Source organism: Amphibalanus amphitrite, unplaced genomic scaffold, assembly GCF_019059575.1.
Source record: "Amphibalanus amphitrite isolate SeventyFive unplaced genomic scaffold, NRLGWU_Aamphi_draft 000093F_arrow, whole genome shotgun sequence".
Lineage (NCBI taxonomy): Eukaryota > Metazoa > Arthropoda > Thecostraca > Balanomorpha > Balanidae > Amphibalanus > Amphibalanus amphitrite.
The window spans coordinates 82,385-99,367 of NW_024881589.1; the positions used below are offsets into that span (position 1 = coordinate 82,385).

At 48.7% G+C, this 16,983-nt stretch overlaps 1 protein-coding gene across 1 annotated transcript in view; it reads left to right on the forward strand.

Annotated features, from left to right (window-relative positions):
* The window catches only part of LOC122380191 (spondin-2-like), a 38,905-nt gene extending 37,812 nt beyond the window's left edge, over positions 1–1,093 (forward strand). Inside the window, exon 6 of the mRNA XM_043363147.1 lies at positions 159–1,093. Within this exon, the coding sequence (XP_043219082.1) occupies positions 159–355 (197 nt within the window). The 3' untranslated portion in view covers positions 356–1,093. The remainder of the gene's footprint in view (positions 1–158) is intronic.
* Positions 1,094–16,983: the final 15,890 nt, after the last annotated feature.

Here is a 16,983-nt window from a genome sequence, read left to right on the forward strand (position 1 = left end):
CTTAGTGAGTTCCTCACCCAAGCTAGAATACGCATTCACAATAATTTTAGTGCCAGTCCATAACTCCCCCCCCCCAGCCCCCTAACCCCTGTCGCTGTCTCACACCTGCACCCTGTGTGCGCCGCTAACGCTAATTCTCCGGCCGCGGCTGGTTACAGGTGCTCCGCGCAACTGCAAGGTGGGCGACTGGGGCGACTGGAGCGCCTGCACGCGCGCCTGCGGAATCGGCGAGATGACGCGCACGCGGCCGGTGGTGCGGCACCCGCGGCGCGGCGGAAAGCCGTGTCCGCCGCTCGAGGAGCGGCGATGGTGCGGCTCGGCGCGCAGTTGCGACAAACGGTACTTCAACTGGTGAGCGCCGCGGCCCGGTGCTCCGGCAGAGACGTCAGGGGAGCCCGCTGGACGTGACGAGATGTGTGATGTCGAGATGTGATCAGAGCCCGCTGTCCCAGCGAGGCGAGGTGATGAAATGTGCTGCGGAGGGGTCGGGGAGGTCCCGACGGTACCGCTGTTCGATCCGAGATTGACGAGCCGGTTGGAAACGATCGTCGTTCCGTGCTGGAAGCGATATGAGTCGTTAGCAGTGCGTGTTGGTGTCTCGCTGTACGATACGTCGCACCTCGTCGATGGTTGTGTCGGTGCCAAGGCGCTGCGCCTGACCACAAACACGGTAACTGATCTGAGCGACATCTATACGCGCGATTGTCGCGCCACCTGTGGTCACGTCGTCAGTCGTGATGTGTGGATCCGCAGCGTTTCACGCTGACGGTGTTGTCTCTCTCTCTTCTTCCGTCCTGTCGCTTCCAGCGGCCGCTGCTGGAGTAAGCGTGTCGGCCGCCGGAGCGGTGCCGAGCAGCGGGCTCGGCACGGTGCTAGCCCACGCGTGTCGCCATTTGAGCTGTCGTTCGTGTTTAATTTATTGCTGGCTCGCCGTCGGTCACCCGATAGCGGTGGCGCAGACGGCGCGGCGAGCCGTCTCGGTGGGGCCTCGAGTCCGTGCCTAATCCCTGCGGGCTGCGGCCCACGGAGTCATCGCTTCAGTCCCAGAGATGGTCTTTGTACTTGGTGGAAAATAAACGAGCTCTAAACATTGGCACAGTGTTTTAGTATGGAATCATTCCGATTGCTGACAGCTGAATCGCGGATATCACATTTGAATCTGACGGTCATGCCAATGTAGCACCAATGTTCGTATGGCGATTGCCGTTCTCATCAGTGTTTAAAACAGCTTCGCTCAGGGAGGCAGAATGCGAGCAGTTTTTGGAATCTGCCGCGGGCCTAAAGTGTTGGTGGTCTGAATTTTCCGAGGAGTGCTGGAGGTGGGGGGGGGGGCATTTATGCCACACCTAACTCGGCTCTGGCGCCACGTATCGTCACGCGGTAAGCGGCATTCGAAAGAGCGTTAAAATAATGACTGAAGTACTTCAATCGTTTTTTAGATAAGGTCAAAGGCCAGGTCACTAGAGGACTAGAGGTCATCAAAGGTCAAGTTTGCCTATTTCAGTTTTTTTTTTTAATCGGCACATATCTCGGAAATAACTGAGTCAGAGCTATTCGGCCGCGGAAAAGCGCATTCGATGGCTCTTTTAGCGTTCTTTCAGGGTGAAAGCTGACCGTTCTCAGATTTCACCCATGATGAGCGGTTTAGCTGCAGAGTCCAGAGGGCAAACAAATATTTTCTGCAAAAACTTTTGACTCAAAAGTGGAGCGACGTTTAATTTACCGGCACGGCATCGTGTCTCTCGTCCAGAACCGTCAAATAAACTATCATTTAACCTTCAAAAGGCTATTTTGAAACTTACTTTGGTCTATTTTGGTCATGACCTGACCGTAAAAGGTCATGCGCAATCAGACGAAAAGGTCATGTTGCGATCGTCGAGCTGAGCATATGCAAGGTCTTTTCATCACTCTAGCATATATCTCAATCAAAAGTTATTGTAACAGTTGCTGAAGACCTTTCATCATCTCAGGGGCGTAACGAGGCCAGAGGGGTTGCTGGTGCAGTTTTCCGATTCAGTGTCATGTTTACTTAATTTTCCGATGCTTGAGAATGTTTGGTATGACGTCCGTCCAGGATTTGTTAAATTTTCCCCCTTGGAAATAAAGGTGGCAAAATTGACCTCACTTCAGGTCACCGATATCGAAAATCTGAGATACACACTTTATCAATAGGTACTGATAAGCTCCTCGATCACCTGAAAGTTTCAAAGCAATCGGTCAGTCGGTGTCAGTGTGGCTATTCTTTATTCTTTATTCTTTATTTCAATTCAACACCAACGGGCAGCATACCCAGTAACAGGTGCAGTCATTTCATAAAACTCAATAAATAGACATACACATAACACAACACAGAAAATAATACAACCGCAAACACAGTAAAATCTGATGACTGATACCACCTTGAAGGACACGGTTACGAGAATTCAGTCATCTGTCAGACTCCCATCACATGCCGTTTCACTCTAGTTCTGAATTCCATTGCGCCACTCTCCCATATATCCACATCTCTGTTTACATCAAGAAAAGCGTTGCATGCCTTTGGTATGCGGTTGAAGGCGCAAGAACGAACCGTTTCAACTTTTGCAAATGACGCAGCGAACAAGGCCTGAGTACGTAGTTGGCGGGAGGGTACAGCGATGGGGAACTTCTCTACCAAAAACTGCGAATCTATCCGGTGCCTGTGGACATTTCGTATAAACATGATATCATGCTGCTTGTGTCGGGCAGCAATGGTGTTGACCTTAAAGTATGTGACGAGTTCACCATAGTCCAAAGAAACTGCTGCATCTACACGGCAACGGGCACAGAGCCAAACTAGAAACTTTTCCTGGACACGTTCGATCCTTTTCATATGTGTTTGAGCCGTTCCAGCCCACACCACGCTGCAATATTCCAGAATTGAACGGACATTTGCAAAGTAAGTTGACATGATGGCACGATGGTTCGCCAAACTGAAAGATCGACCGCGCTTTCCTGTCGCGTACGTGCGCATGAGTAGTCCCAGAGCCATGTTGGCCTTCCGAACAGTGCGGTCTACATGCTCGCCAAACGTGAGCTTCTGGTCTAAAAATACACCCAGATCTCGCATCACTGTAACGCGCTCAAGCACTACATCTCCCATCGCGTAAGCTGCCATTACAGGATTGCGCCTCAGTGTCAGACTCAGAACCTTACACTTGTCCGGGTTCAGAGTCAGTTTCCACATATCCGACCACGAGCATAGGGAGTTCAGCTGAGTCTGCAAGAAGTGCGCGTCCGTCAGACCATCAACTCTACTATACAGTTTTACATCATCCGCAAACATAAGGACATCGGTCTCAATCACATCGGGTAGATCGTTTATAAAACAAGCAAAGAGCAGAGGCGAAAGTAGACCGCCTTCTGGAGTTCCTGAGCTCACATTTACCCAGTCTGAACACTTCCCCTGAACCACCACTCTCTGCTTTCTTTCAGACAGGTATGAGGAAATCCAATTTAAAGCTTTGTCTGAAATTTGATACGATGATTTGAGCTTGTGAATCAGTAAACTGTGGTTGACGGATTGAAAGGCCGAACTATAGTCTGTATATATCACGTCTGTTTGTGATCCGGCAGAGATGTTGGTCCAGGCTGCGTGCAATAGCGTACAAAGATTGGTAGAACATGAACGGCCAGGCATGAAACCATGCTGCCGTTCAGACACGACCGGTTTCACATGTGCAAAAAGCTCGTTAAAAACGATCCGCTCCAATACTTTTCCAAAAAGTGGTAAAAGTGACACCGAACGGTAGTTGCTGGGACACGCTTTGGATCCCTTCTTGTGAACTGGAACGATGTTTGCACATTTCCAGGCTCGCGGGAAAGTTCCCTGTTCCAGTGACAGTTTACAGAGTAGGGTGACGGGCATCGCCAGCTCAGCCGCACATTCTCGTATCACTCGAGCACTGACGTTATCTGGGCCACACGCCTTATGCGGGTCGATGCTAGTCAACACGTTTCGAACAGTGTCCTCTCCAACGTGAAACGAGCGCAGCGGATCTAACTCATAGGCGGTGACTGGTGGAAAAAATGCCACGGAAGGATCACTGAACTTAGAAGTAAACGTTTTGTTCAAAAGGTTGGCCTTTTCCAGGTTATCAGTCACTTTTCTGTCTCTATCATACAGATGCGTCAGCTGGCCGTTTTTCCCCTTTATACATTTCACAAATGACCAGAATCGCTTTGGGTTAGTGTTAAGGTCGTCTACAAGACCAGTAAGGTACGAATAAAACTTATCACTGGCGAGACGCTTAAACACACGACGTTTTTCTCTGAACATCTGTTGGTTGTCGGCTGTTTCTGCTCTTCTCATCCTCCGGTGAGCCGCCTCCTGGCGAGCAGTGGAACTTCTTCTCAGGTAGGGTCATTTGACGTGACCTCGTGACCTGCCCTTTAACCCGCGCATGACTGGGGTATTTTCAATAACGCGAGTGACTGGGGGAGGGGCTCTCCAGAGCCCCCCTCCTATCTCCGAAACTACTGGGCCGATCGTGAAAATTCAAACGGCGTCTGATAGCCCTGGAAAAACTATCGAACGAAACCTATTTTCATTGACCTCGAGGTCACCGATGACGTCACAGGTCAGGTCAAAGTAAAAATTATCGACATTTTTGCTAGTTCACAATTTAGGCTCTGACCGCCGGACCGCCGGTCCCAGAGGTGAAAAAACCCGGCTACTCGCCTGCGTGCGTAGGTGACAGCCATAGGAATAAGGAGACAGATTCGAGCATCTTAGTTAATGCACCTAAAATTAATAACTAGGCCGTTTCCGCCAAAATCAGAGCTGTCCTCCCATAGAGAGCCACTATGGACCACGGCACAAAAATTTAACAGCGTCATCAGGGCGTATTTTAGCATGTTAACTGGGTCGGCAATTGCCGACCCAGTCACGGAGAATGCCGACCCAGTGACAGCCGTTTGCCGACCCAGTTGCCGCCCCTTCTAGGATGCAGCACGCACATGCAGGCTAGGTGCCGTCATTCATAGTGAGGCTGCTGCCCTCCGAAATGATAATGTCGCCTCTTAAAGTGAAGCAGTCGTCTATAGAAAGTGATGATCCCGCAACTCAATGTGACAGTGCCGCCCCTAAATCTGTTAGTAGCCCCACTCAATGTAATGGTGCCGCCCTTCTAAGCATCTGTGGAGCCCCTCAATGTGATGATACCGCCCCTCAAGAAGATGATGCCGCCCCTTTCAGTATCGGTGGCGCCCCTCAATGTGATGGTGCCGCCCTCAAAGTGCCGTTGGCGCCTCTGAATGTGATGGTGCTGCCCGCCAACGAGTCGGTGGCGCCCCTCAAAATGATGCTGCCGCCCCGTATAGTGTCAGTGACGCCCTTCGAAGTGTCGGAGGAACCCACCAATATAATGGTGCCGCCCCTCTAGGTATCCACATAGCCCCTTATTGTGATGGAGCCGCCCCTCAAGCAGATGATGCCGCCCCTCAAGAAGATGATGCCGCCCCTGAATGTGATGGTGCTGCCCGCCAACGAGTCGGTGGCGCCCCTCAAAATGATGCTGCCGCCCCTTAAAGTGTTAGTGCCGCCCCTTATAGTGTCAGTGACGCTCTTCGAAGTGTCAGAGGAACGCACCAATATAATGGTGCCGCCTCTCTAGGTATCCACATAGCCCCTCATTGTGATGGAGCTGCCCCTCAAGCAGATGATGCCGCCCCTCAAGAAGATGATGCCGCCCCTTTCAGTTATCGGTGGCGCCCCTCAATGTGATGGTGCCTCCCTCAAAGTGTCAGTGGCGCCCCTAAATGTGATGGTGTCTCCGTCGGTGGCGCCCCTCAAAATGATGCTGCCGCCCCTAAAAGTGCTGGTGCCGCCCCTTACAGTGTCAGTGGCGCCCTTCAAAGTTTTGGAGGAACTCATCAATACAATGTTGCCGTCCTCCAACTTTCTGTAGCGCCCCTCCATATACATAATGGTGCCGCTTCTCAAACCATCCGTGGCGCCCCTCAAAGTGATGGTGGCGCCCCTTACAGTGTCGGTGGTACTGGTGTCTCTTCAAAAGTCAAATCTGTTGTCCCGAGCTGTCGTACAAAACTGGAGGCTCCGGCGGCACTGTGAGACACAACATTCACATCACACACGTACGCATCTGGCGTCGTTGAACGACAAATATAAATTATAGCACAGCGCCCATCGCACAAAACTAAAAGTCAATTGCACAACATAGATTCTATTCTGTTCTCGTGTTTCAGTGAAGGTGCCGCCTCTCAAAGAAATGCTGGTGTCCCTCGAAGGGTCGGAGGCGCTCCTCAATGTCATGTTGCCGCCCCTCAAACCATCCGTAACGCCCCTCCACGTCATGGTGCCGCCCCCAATGTGCTCACGGCGCCCTTAAATGTGATAGTAACGCCGGTCAAAGTGCTCCTGGTAGTGTCGGTGGCGCCCCGAACAGTATCGGCGGTGCCCCTCAAAAGTCAAAGTGATGATGTCACCCTCAAACAAACGGTGGCGCCCTTCGAAGTATCGGAGTCCCTAAATATCATACCTATTGCCGTCCATTAACGATCTGTAGCGCCCCTCCATATGATGGAGCCGCCCCTTAAAGTATCTGCGGCGGTCCTTAAAGTTACAGTGCCGGCCCTTACAAAGTAGGTGGCGTCCTCAAAATAAAAGAGATGTTGCCCCCCCCCCCCGAGTAATGGTGGCGTCTCTTCTTTAAGTATCGGAGGCGCAATAAGTATCGGAGGCGCTCCTCATTGTCATTTTGCCCCACATCACTGCTCACATGGCGCCCTTCAATGTAATGGTGCCACCCCTCAACGCTCAACGAGATAATTGCGCTCCTCACAGTGTCGGTGGTGCCCCTCAAAGTGGTTAAAGTGCCCTTAAAAAAAATTGGTGGCGCGCCTCAAAATGATGTTGTCGTCCCTTAGCATATCTGCAGCGCCCCCAAAATGATAGTGCCTTCCCTTAATCGGCGCCGGGCTGAGGTTGTTTGAACCCCCCTCCCGACCCCTATAACTTGGCTACTTGGGCCACGTAGCGACACGCGGTAAGCGGTATTCGAAAGAGTGTCAAAAACTACTTGGGTTAGTTGGTTAACCGTACTTTGATTAGGTAAAGTCAAATGTCAAATATCAGGTGACCAGAGGTCATCAAAGGTGAAATGTGGGTGAAATGTTGTCTGTTTCAACATTTATTGACAAACTGGCGCATAACTCGGGGAAGAATAGAACTACAGCACCGCGAAAAAGCGCATTCGATAGCGTTCCTATATGTAAAGTCCTCAGACTTGACCTAACATCAACGGCTTAACCTCCAGAGCACAACTTGTTTAACCCGTGCCGGGCCGCGGAGGGTTGGAGGGGACAGTGGACCCCCTCCGCCCCTCTACTGAGCTGTTTTAATGAGGAACCTTTCTACTGTAATAATTATTGACTCACGAAAGTTATGACATTGTTTTTTTTAGTACTGTGCTCCTCTCGTCGAGATGCGTCGAATGAACTATAGTTTGACATTCAAATGCCATTTGGGAAATTTGAGCTCAGGTCCAGGGCATGACCTGACTGGTAAAGGTCATGTTGCATATCAGTCGATTTGTATCGTCAAACTGAAATCATCTAAGGTGTTTTCATCGCTCAGGCATGTCGCATGCCTCTATCAGAAGTTATTGGAAAAAACTGCTGGATGCCTTCCATGACCTGATATGACCTCAAGGGCATAACGAGGGGTCGTGGGTGGCAATTTTCCGATTAACCCTCGCCGGCCGAGGGGGGGGGGCGGGTGCCGCCCCCCATAGGTTTTTTTTTCGCGATAGCTCCGAACGCGCTGGCGATAGAGAGCTGAAACTTGGCATATCTGACCTTTGATTCAAGCCGGATCTTTTGACACCAACCGCATTTTTGGGTCAGGTCAGGTCACTGACCTATGACGTCATAAGTGAACCTCTGCACGGTCTTCAGATGTCGCAGCTTCGCAACGCCTCACTGCCGGAGGAGGTGTCACAGGGAAATGACACTTGCAGGATCTAGTATCCATTATGAGTCTCACAACTTGTATGTCTCGGATTTTTCCTAAAGGTCATATAAGGTCAGGTCATTTTCGTGACTCACCATTATAAGTCAATGGGGAAAAATGAAAACTGCTATTCTGGCGCCGGGAACGATCTCCAACTATCTCAAGCACACAGAATCGTGATTTGATGCACTCCTTGCAAGGTAAGATGCGTCGCTTTTGCAATGTTGACCTTGCGTGACGTCATTTATGACGTCATCAAGGTCATATTAGTTTTTCGTCAATAACTCCCGATCAAATTGAGCTAGCGAGTCGGGAAAGCCACCAATGGACTCAAGAAGACCTGCCGAGTCGAATGATATGCGACATGACCTCTTTCGACCAACTTCGTAACCTGGGGGTGCTGACCTGACCTTGACCTGAGGTCAAAACCCTAAGTTGACCTGACCCGAACAAAAAGTATATCATTGGACACACCTGAGCAAGGCGAACACAATGCTGCCAAAATCGCGGCTCTGCGGCCGTTTTTTTTGCGAAGTTATTCACCAAAAACTGAACCGTACCTTGAGGCACTTGACCTGACCTCAGAGGTCACCGGTTGACCTAGGACCTTAAAATCGGGTACCAATCTCTGCGTCTCGTAACGGCGCACACGCTCCTTTTTCCGCGAAGCGCTAGCCCCACCAGGGGCGAAACGGCGAGGGGGGTTGTACCCCCCCCCTTCGGCCGGCGCATATGTAGAAAACCAATAGGTCCGGCGAGGGTTTTGTGTGTCATTTTTAATTGTTTTCTGATGTTTAAATTCGTTAACTTTGACATTTGTCTACCTATAAAAAGAGGCACATGCCCTGATTTTCTCCCATTTCATTATACCTAATGGAAGGGTCGCAAAATTGTCCTTACCTTTGGTCAAAGACATCGCAATTTCGAGACTTACATTTTATATATACAGTTACACACTGTCTTATCAATCGCTGAAGTTATAAAGGGATCATTCAGTCGGTATATCTATGGTGAGCATTTGCCTGTTCCGTAGCTCAGTTAGTAGAGCACCGGACTCCCCGCATTGTCTTTGCTTGCGTTTTATCCGTCGGCCGAGCCGGAGAGAAAGTTACCGAGTGAAGGTCATTCAAATTTCAAAAACTCAATGACAATGTCACTGGGGTCACGAAAATGTTTGAGTAGGTAGGTATAACATTCATTAACTTGGGGGGGGGAATGAACGTATCGTTGCAATACGCTGTTCATTATGCGAGTAACTAATAAATAAAAAATGTATGAGTTCATCCTTACTCCACCCACTCTCCCTCTCCATAAAAAGAGAGTTAATTGTGTTGCATTTTATTTATACCTATGCAGAAAAATAGAGGCGTCAAAGGATATGGCCGAATATCAGCGACCCTTGCTGTGTAAGCAGTTGGGTATGACAAGTGGGGGTAATGGCCCCGTCCAGCGCCCATAAAGTGGGCACCACTCGTGCGACCTGCCGACCACTGCACTGTTCTAGACATAGGCGGCGGAACGGGGAGGGCACCGGGGCACCGTGCCCCCTTTTGATTTTGGCATTTTAACATTAGCCCTATGGGCGTTGCATGGAAAGAATGGGACCTAAAGTCGGCAGTGCCCCCCCCCCCCCTTAACCCGCGCACCGACGGGGGTCTGCGCCAACTTCGCACCGACGGGGGGGGGGGGCGGATGACCGCCCCCCCTGAGATCTCGAGAACGAAGCAAGATAGCGACAAGCGGTAAACGGCATCGGATACGCACGGTCAAGATCTATAATTTTTACTAAGGTCATTTTCAGGTCAGGTCAAAGATGACGTCACAGGGGTCGAAAAAGTCAAATTGGCGACGCTAGATATGGAGAGAGTTTTTCTCGAATAACTTTCGAATTAATCAAGATAGGAACAAACTAAGGGCATCATCGTAATCCTCTCGTCAATCCGCATCGAATGATATATATGTTGACCTCGAAAGGTCAAGGTCAAAGGTCGACCTCAGGTCACGTGACCTCGAGGTCATCATGTATATCATTCGATGCGTCTTGACGAGCTGAACACAATGAGACCATCCACGCGTCTGTATCTTGTTCCTGTACGGAGTTATTGGCCAAAAACCTTTGGTGACCTTTGATGACGTCACATGACCTCACAGCTGCCCAACAGCAAAACAGACCTCAAGGTAGTGAAGGTTGATCGTATATGAAGTCATGTATAGTATATGGGGCCATTCCGACCCGTTTTAGTGGTAAAAACAGGGAGTTGATTTTTCCCCCATTGACTTATAATGGGGAGGTCGCGAAATTGACCTGACCTTAGGTCACCGATATCAAAATTCCGAGATATACAAATTGTAGCTACTAATGATCTAATAACATCCTGCGACTTTCAAAGGCCTCCGACATCTACTGTAGCCCTGGCACGGTGACAAAGTTGCAAAAAAGTGACTTGAGGTTGGGTCATTCAAAGTGACCTGGTGACCTGACCTTGAAAGGTAGGAGGTTCAAACTTGCACACCATATGTAAAATTGATGAGGGAATAGTCATACCGGCGCTACGCGCGCGCCGCGGTTTTCCCGCTATTCGCGAAAAACCTCAGGGGGGGGGGGGCGGATATCCGCCCCCCCCCGTCGGTGCGCGGGTTAATTGAGGGTGTTCCGCCGCTACTGGTTCTAGATAGAGCCATAAAACACCGTGAATGTTTTAACCCGCGCGGGGCTGGGGGGGGGGGTAAATTTTACCCCCCCCCCCCCCCCTCGCGAATTTTTGCGATATCTCAAAAACGGCGGCGCGCAGCGCCGCCAAACTTTCAGTACCTTTTCTTACATCAATTTGACACGTTCCCTGAAAATTTGAGTGAAATCCGTCGGAAATTTTTTGAGAAATTGACGTTTTAGTGACGTCATGTTCGCCATTTTCGCCTCAAAAACGGCAAAAGTTCAAACGCCGCTAACATCTTCATTTTTAAAGGAATCAAGACCTAACAAAAAAGGTTATACGTAATTTTACTTTATCTATCAAATGGCTATCTCGGATTTTTGAAAATTTTGGATTTTGGCCTACATTTTAAAAAAAAACTGACTTTTTGGGAAAATCATTATAAAATCCAAAATTTTAAGTCTATCGAAAAAAACCGGAAGATATGTCAGAGAAGTGGTCTATGTGCACCTACATACCAAATTTTAGAAGAATCGGTTCAAAAATGTGGGAGTTATTCAAAATGTTATGACGTCACGACACACAAAATTTTTGAAAAATGACTTTTTTGGAAGTTCTAGACCTCGTACGGAAACAAAAATAGCACCATTCGATTCGCCATGAAAAACTGCGTCAGATAGACACCTTTTTAGGCCTTAACAACCAACTTCAAAATTTGGCCTCACTTGACCTGACCTTGACCTGACCTCCAGGGTTGTGCTTGACTCATGAGTCGAGTCAGAAATTTGACTCAACTCTGACTCAAATGAGTCAGATTTGAGTCGAGTCAGATAAAATGTTGAGCTGTTGAGTTGAGTCAGAGTTGAGTCGGACCAAAATATTAAGGTGTTGAGTTTAGTCAGAGTTGAGTCAGTAAAATAGCTTTTGACATTGAGTTGAGTCAAAAACATTTAGGAACATGAGTCAGCTGACTCAACTTTCTAGAAACAATATATAGTATAAGTTTTTGATTCTCCCCACTTAACAACTTAGGCCTGGCCCTGCTGCCGGATTTTTTCACCCCCCCCCCCCCCGCTCAACAACTTTTTTATCTGAGTCAATTTTGAGTCAGCACACTTGACTCAACAAAAATTTGAGTCAAGTTTGAGTCAACTCATATTTTCATTGAGCCGCTTGAGTCATGAGTCGAGTCAAGGGAAAAAATCAGCTCCTTGTTTGAGTCAGAGTTGAGTCAGGGCATTCTGAAGTTGAATGATGAGTCGAGTCGGCAAATTTTTTTTGAGTCGAGCACAACCCTGCTGACCTCGACCTGAAATTCATCCAGAGGTGGTCCATATCACTTATTGAGTGTGCCTATTGAATTCTTTGAGTAAAATGACCCATAAAACATGTGTCGCACATGCCCTTTTCTATATTTTGTTTTTTGGTGACCTGACCTGACCTGACCTGACCTTGACCTTGACCTCTGAATGATATTGTATGCAACGAATATTGTCTTGGTAGCCTAAGAACACGTTTTGGGCGATCAGTCTCAGTCCATGACTCCATTCTTCGGCAACTACGGTGCAAGGCCGATACTGTAGAAACTTGCAATTTGTACCCTTGACCTGACCTTGACCTTGACCTCAAACTTTAAATTAAGTACATGTTTTTAGTAGTTCGTGATGAGAGCTTTCGATTGGCGTTTGAATTTTCCAAATCGGACCATTAGTTCGGGAGATAACAGGGGGGGGGGTAAAATTTACCCCCCCCAGCCCCGCGCGTTCGGCTGGAGACCCCAGCCCCGCGCGGGTTAAGCTTGACGATACGGATCGACTGGTATGCAACATGTTTTATTTCTGGTGAGGTCATGAACTTGACCTCACAAAAATTAAAAAAGTTAAAATTTTAAAATTATTTTTTGTTAAGTCAAATTATAGTTCATTTATCGCATTATGATGAGAGAAATAATATATCCCGGAAAAATGACCGTAATACCGCTGAGCTTAGGTTGAATCTGAAATCATTACTTAGAAAGAGTTATAAAAGAACCGTCGAACATGTCTTATTTGGTCATTAAATATCAGTAGGTATGCCGCCCCCCTCAGATGCCAAGTGCCGCCCCTATGAGTGCAAAATGCCGCCCCTAATTGTGATTGCCGACCCAGTGAAAATCCCTTATAATACGCCCTGAGCGTCATCTCTTTGTAGACAGCTGGGGCTGAAAAATCCCGCCGGTGCGACAGCCGGTGCGTTGTGAATCGCCATAGACAACGCAGGAAAAACGGCGACAGCGCGACAGCTCGTCCCCGCTCGTCGCCGGTTGAGCGGTGGCGGGGACCGGCGCGGCCTTGGCCGCCGCTGGAGTAGGGGAGGACCGGACGACTGGGACGGGGGACGTCACATCTGGGCCACAACTGGGGTGAGGTCCATGACCATCGGTCCCAGAAACTTTGTAGGAGCGTTGATAATTGGTTCTGACTACTGAAGCAAAGGCAAGTGAATCAGTGACAAAACTGACAAGTGACAATCCTTTCGTGAGTTCTGATTGAACTGGATCTGGAAGCCAGGAACCAGGAGGAGCTAGAAAGTCGATCAGACCTTTAGGTAAGTTGGAAGAAAGTGATTGATTTTTTGTTGTTGTGTCACTGAAATGTGGTGATGCGTTGTAATGCCCAGAGGCCGAAATTTGGCCTTCAAAGGTGATGAGAAAACGTAAAAAAGGTATACTGTTTCAAGATGACTTGTAAAAAAATCGTGACAGCTAGACATCGCGTAGGTGACAGCTTTTGAGTTTTATTCACCTCTGGCCGGTCCTATCAGGCTCATTTTTGGTTTACGCACTCCTTGACGGATGCCTTAGATACCCTGAGGGTACCGAACTTTTACTTCGAATTTTTAAGGTCAAGGCCAGGTCATCCTAGGTCACGAAAATTGTATATCATGTATCGGTCACGTGACGCATGTTTTATGGTCCATTTTACTCGTAGATTTCGAAAATAGTGTCGTCTGTGTCATTTGAGGTTATTGTCAGCTGAATTTACCGGAGGTCAGGTCACTTTCAGGTCAGAAAAGGTCAAATTTTGAAAATGAATTTTTTTCAACAAAAAAGGTGCCTATCAGATGCAGTTTGAGCTCAGGAACACGATGGTGCCATTCATATTGCTGTACAACGTCAAAAACGTACTGAAAAATGGATTTGAAAAAAAAAAAAACATAAAATTGTAAAATTTTGACAATAGTGCGAATAGCTTGGCTATTTTTGAAGACATTGGGCTAAAACTTGCAAAGGTAGTTCATCAGTGTGTGTTCTATCACATATATTCCGGTTTTTGCGAAAAGTCAAAAAAAAATTGAAAAAAATAAAATATGTTTTTTGTAATTGTATGTACATGTTTTTCACATGTTTTTCAAAATTTTCAAAATTTCGAAAATTCGAGATAGCAGTTTGATAGCTACGTGTATTTGTAGTCCACTCATGCAAAGAAAATGGATCAAGCTTTAAAACTGAGCTCTTGAGAGCATTTGCCGTAATTCAGTATTTTGCATGAAAATCGGCCGACATGACGTCAATCTGACGTCATTTCCGGCTAAACTATGGTAGCTAGAAAGTTGAAATTTTGACACAACGTGTCAAATTGATGCCTCTGAGGGTACCGCAAGTTTCGTGTTGATCCGTCAAATGGTTTAGAGAATATTGCTGAAAAACGGGAGGGGGCTCTGTAGAGCCCCCCCCCCCCCCCCCCCCAGTCATGCGCGGGTTAACGATCTGAACCTGAAATTGTCACATGTGTAGGAAAAAACGCATCACAAGGTGTGCCAAAAACCGCGGCTCATAAATTCGCGAAACAAAAAACGAAGTCTAAAAGCGCTCAGAGGCACGGGGAGGGTTAACGCTTCTGAGAATTGAGGGCTGTGCTGTGCCCGTCTACCTCTCACTCCCCAGTCCCGACTTCGCAGCGTCCAAAGTCAAATCCCATATCTGGATCCACCCACGTATGACGTATCCCGGTGGGGCGTAATCAAAATCCAAACAGCAGCCAATCCCATCTCCCCTTTCACTTCGCGTGACATGAGAACTGTGTCTGTGTGTCATCGGGACAGTGATCTATCTACTCGCCTCTGTCCTCCATTGTGCGTCGTGGGGACAGGGGACTGACAACTGTTCGCCGATGTGCCGGCAAGTAGGTATATTGATATACAGGGTGCGGAAAAAGTTCTGTCATATGCATGCTAATCTCGCCTACGAGCGCTGCGGTTGAGTTCTGGGCAGCGAATAGCCGCAGGCGTGACCTTCGGTGACCTAGCCACCTGGCCGGAGGGCAGAAACTACCAGCTGTTCACGGTCAGTCGTGAAAAGGCAGGCTAAACGACGCCTCGTCGCTGGGTGCCTGCGCGCGGCGGCCAAATCGGGCATGACCGATAAGCAGGTTACGGCAAAATGTGGAGCCACCTGGCGAACAGTCATGCGCATTAAAGCCAAAATACGAGCAGAGGAGACCAAGGGGGAGACTGTCGATCCGATGGTTCGATTCAATCCGGTGAATAAACATCCACAGAAAGTGATGGTGCTCGGCGTGGTGGGTTCGGACGGCAAGAAGTGCCCGATGCTCTTCATTGATGCCAATGAGAAGGTGAAGAGGGTGGTGTACGAACGTCTGCTGAACAATGACGTCATTCCATGGATCCTGAAGACCTATCCACTCGGCAATTTTGTGCTCCAGCAGGACGGAGCGCCCGCGCACACTGCAAGTTCCACCCAGCAGAAGCTGACGGAAGAGCTCGAGGGGAGGCCCATTTCTGGCGCACGGAGATGTGGCCTCCTCAGTCACCCGACCTGAACTCCCTTGACTACGGCATCTGGAGCGTATTGCAGGAGGAGGTCCAGGGAGTATCCCATCCCAATGTCAGTCCCACGCACAAGGGGGAAAAGCTCAAAAAATTGAGCGCTCAAAAAATTGAGCGGGCCCCATTATGAAGGAATAGGCGAAACGATGGTATTTTACAATGCCTTTAGCGTCACACTACGGCAAATATCGTATCCAAATAAGGTATCAATGGCAAGAGAGAGCAACAAGGTTTCTTCTCGAACACTCGCCGTGACAATTTATATCGGTGTTTTTGGAAAGAAAATGCCCTACAGACGCTCAACTTTTTGAGCGCCACTTGTCGTTCGGGACCGCGATACTCAATAAATTGAGCGCCACGACAGACGTCAGTCAGCTGGCGCTCAAAAAATTGAGTGCCGGCCAGCATCTACACTCAATTTTTTGAGCGTTCTCCGTGACAGGTGAAGCCGGTACTGGCTGCCATTTTTTATGTTTGTTCGTTGAAATACGTTAAACTGAGTTGAAACAGAAATGCAGGAAGTTGAATGCTACGTGGTACCTAAACTTTTCACAAACCCATGGCATCATGTCACATTTTCCGCTAGTAGTTTTATCGGTCTTTCGGATTCGGCACACCTCAAATAATTATATAAGGCTTGAATAATCCGTATGAATACTGTAATTGATATTCTCTGACTGTACTGGGAGAAGGGAATACGTGAATACAGAGATATCCACCCACCCTTGAATATTGGAGAATTATAGCAGGAAAACTGTATTGCCACGGTTACAACTTACAAGGCCATCGGCCGCAAACAAACAAATATACTATACAATGTGGGTTAGATTCACAAACATCATCAAGTGTGGAACACAGAGACGAGCAAAACAACATCACATTATCGCATGCCAGCCCGACCACATTGGAACCGGGTCCGGGTGACCTGCGACCGGAACCTGCGTCTTGCCAGCATACATCACAAAAGCAGGAGGCAGTGTCGTACTGCTTTGATCCAAAATATGCCATATAACAAATGATATAAACGACCTAAGCTCGGACTAAGCTTATCATTATCAAATCCTTAACATGTAAAAGACGAATGGAAATATCGAGTCTCAGACCAGCAGTAGCAACGATCACAGTAGCAACATCACAAAGAACACGCGGCATTATCAGACAGCCGTTTTGTTATCGGGCTACAGGCGGCGACGGCGTGGTTGCAGACCAGCTGCGAGGTAGCGGCGTGCGGGCAAAAGGCGCGGGCACACCTCCATGTGGCCGTGCGGACAGTGCGCGGTCGGCGTCGCATAGTGGGCGGCATCGGGCTGTCCCGGGCCGCCGAAGCCGCACAGGTTGTCGGCGCATGTGGGCGCGCGCGGTCACCACGGCCAGCTGCTCACCGCCAGCACAGACTGCGCAGCGTCGCCGCTCCGCCGGCCAGAACATGCAGACAACCCTTCTTGCAGTCGCACAACACGTCGCCAAACTCATTCACCTGCTCCACCATGTTGTTGATGTCACCGAGTCGTT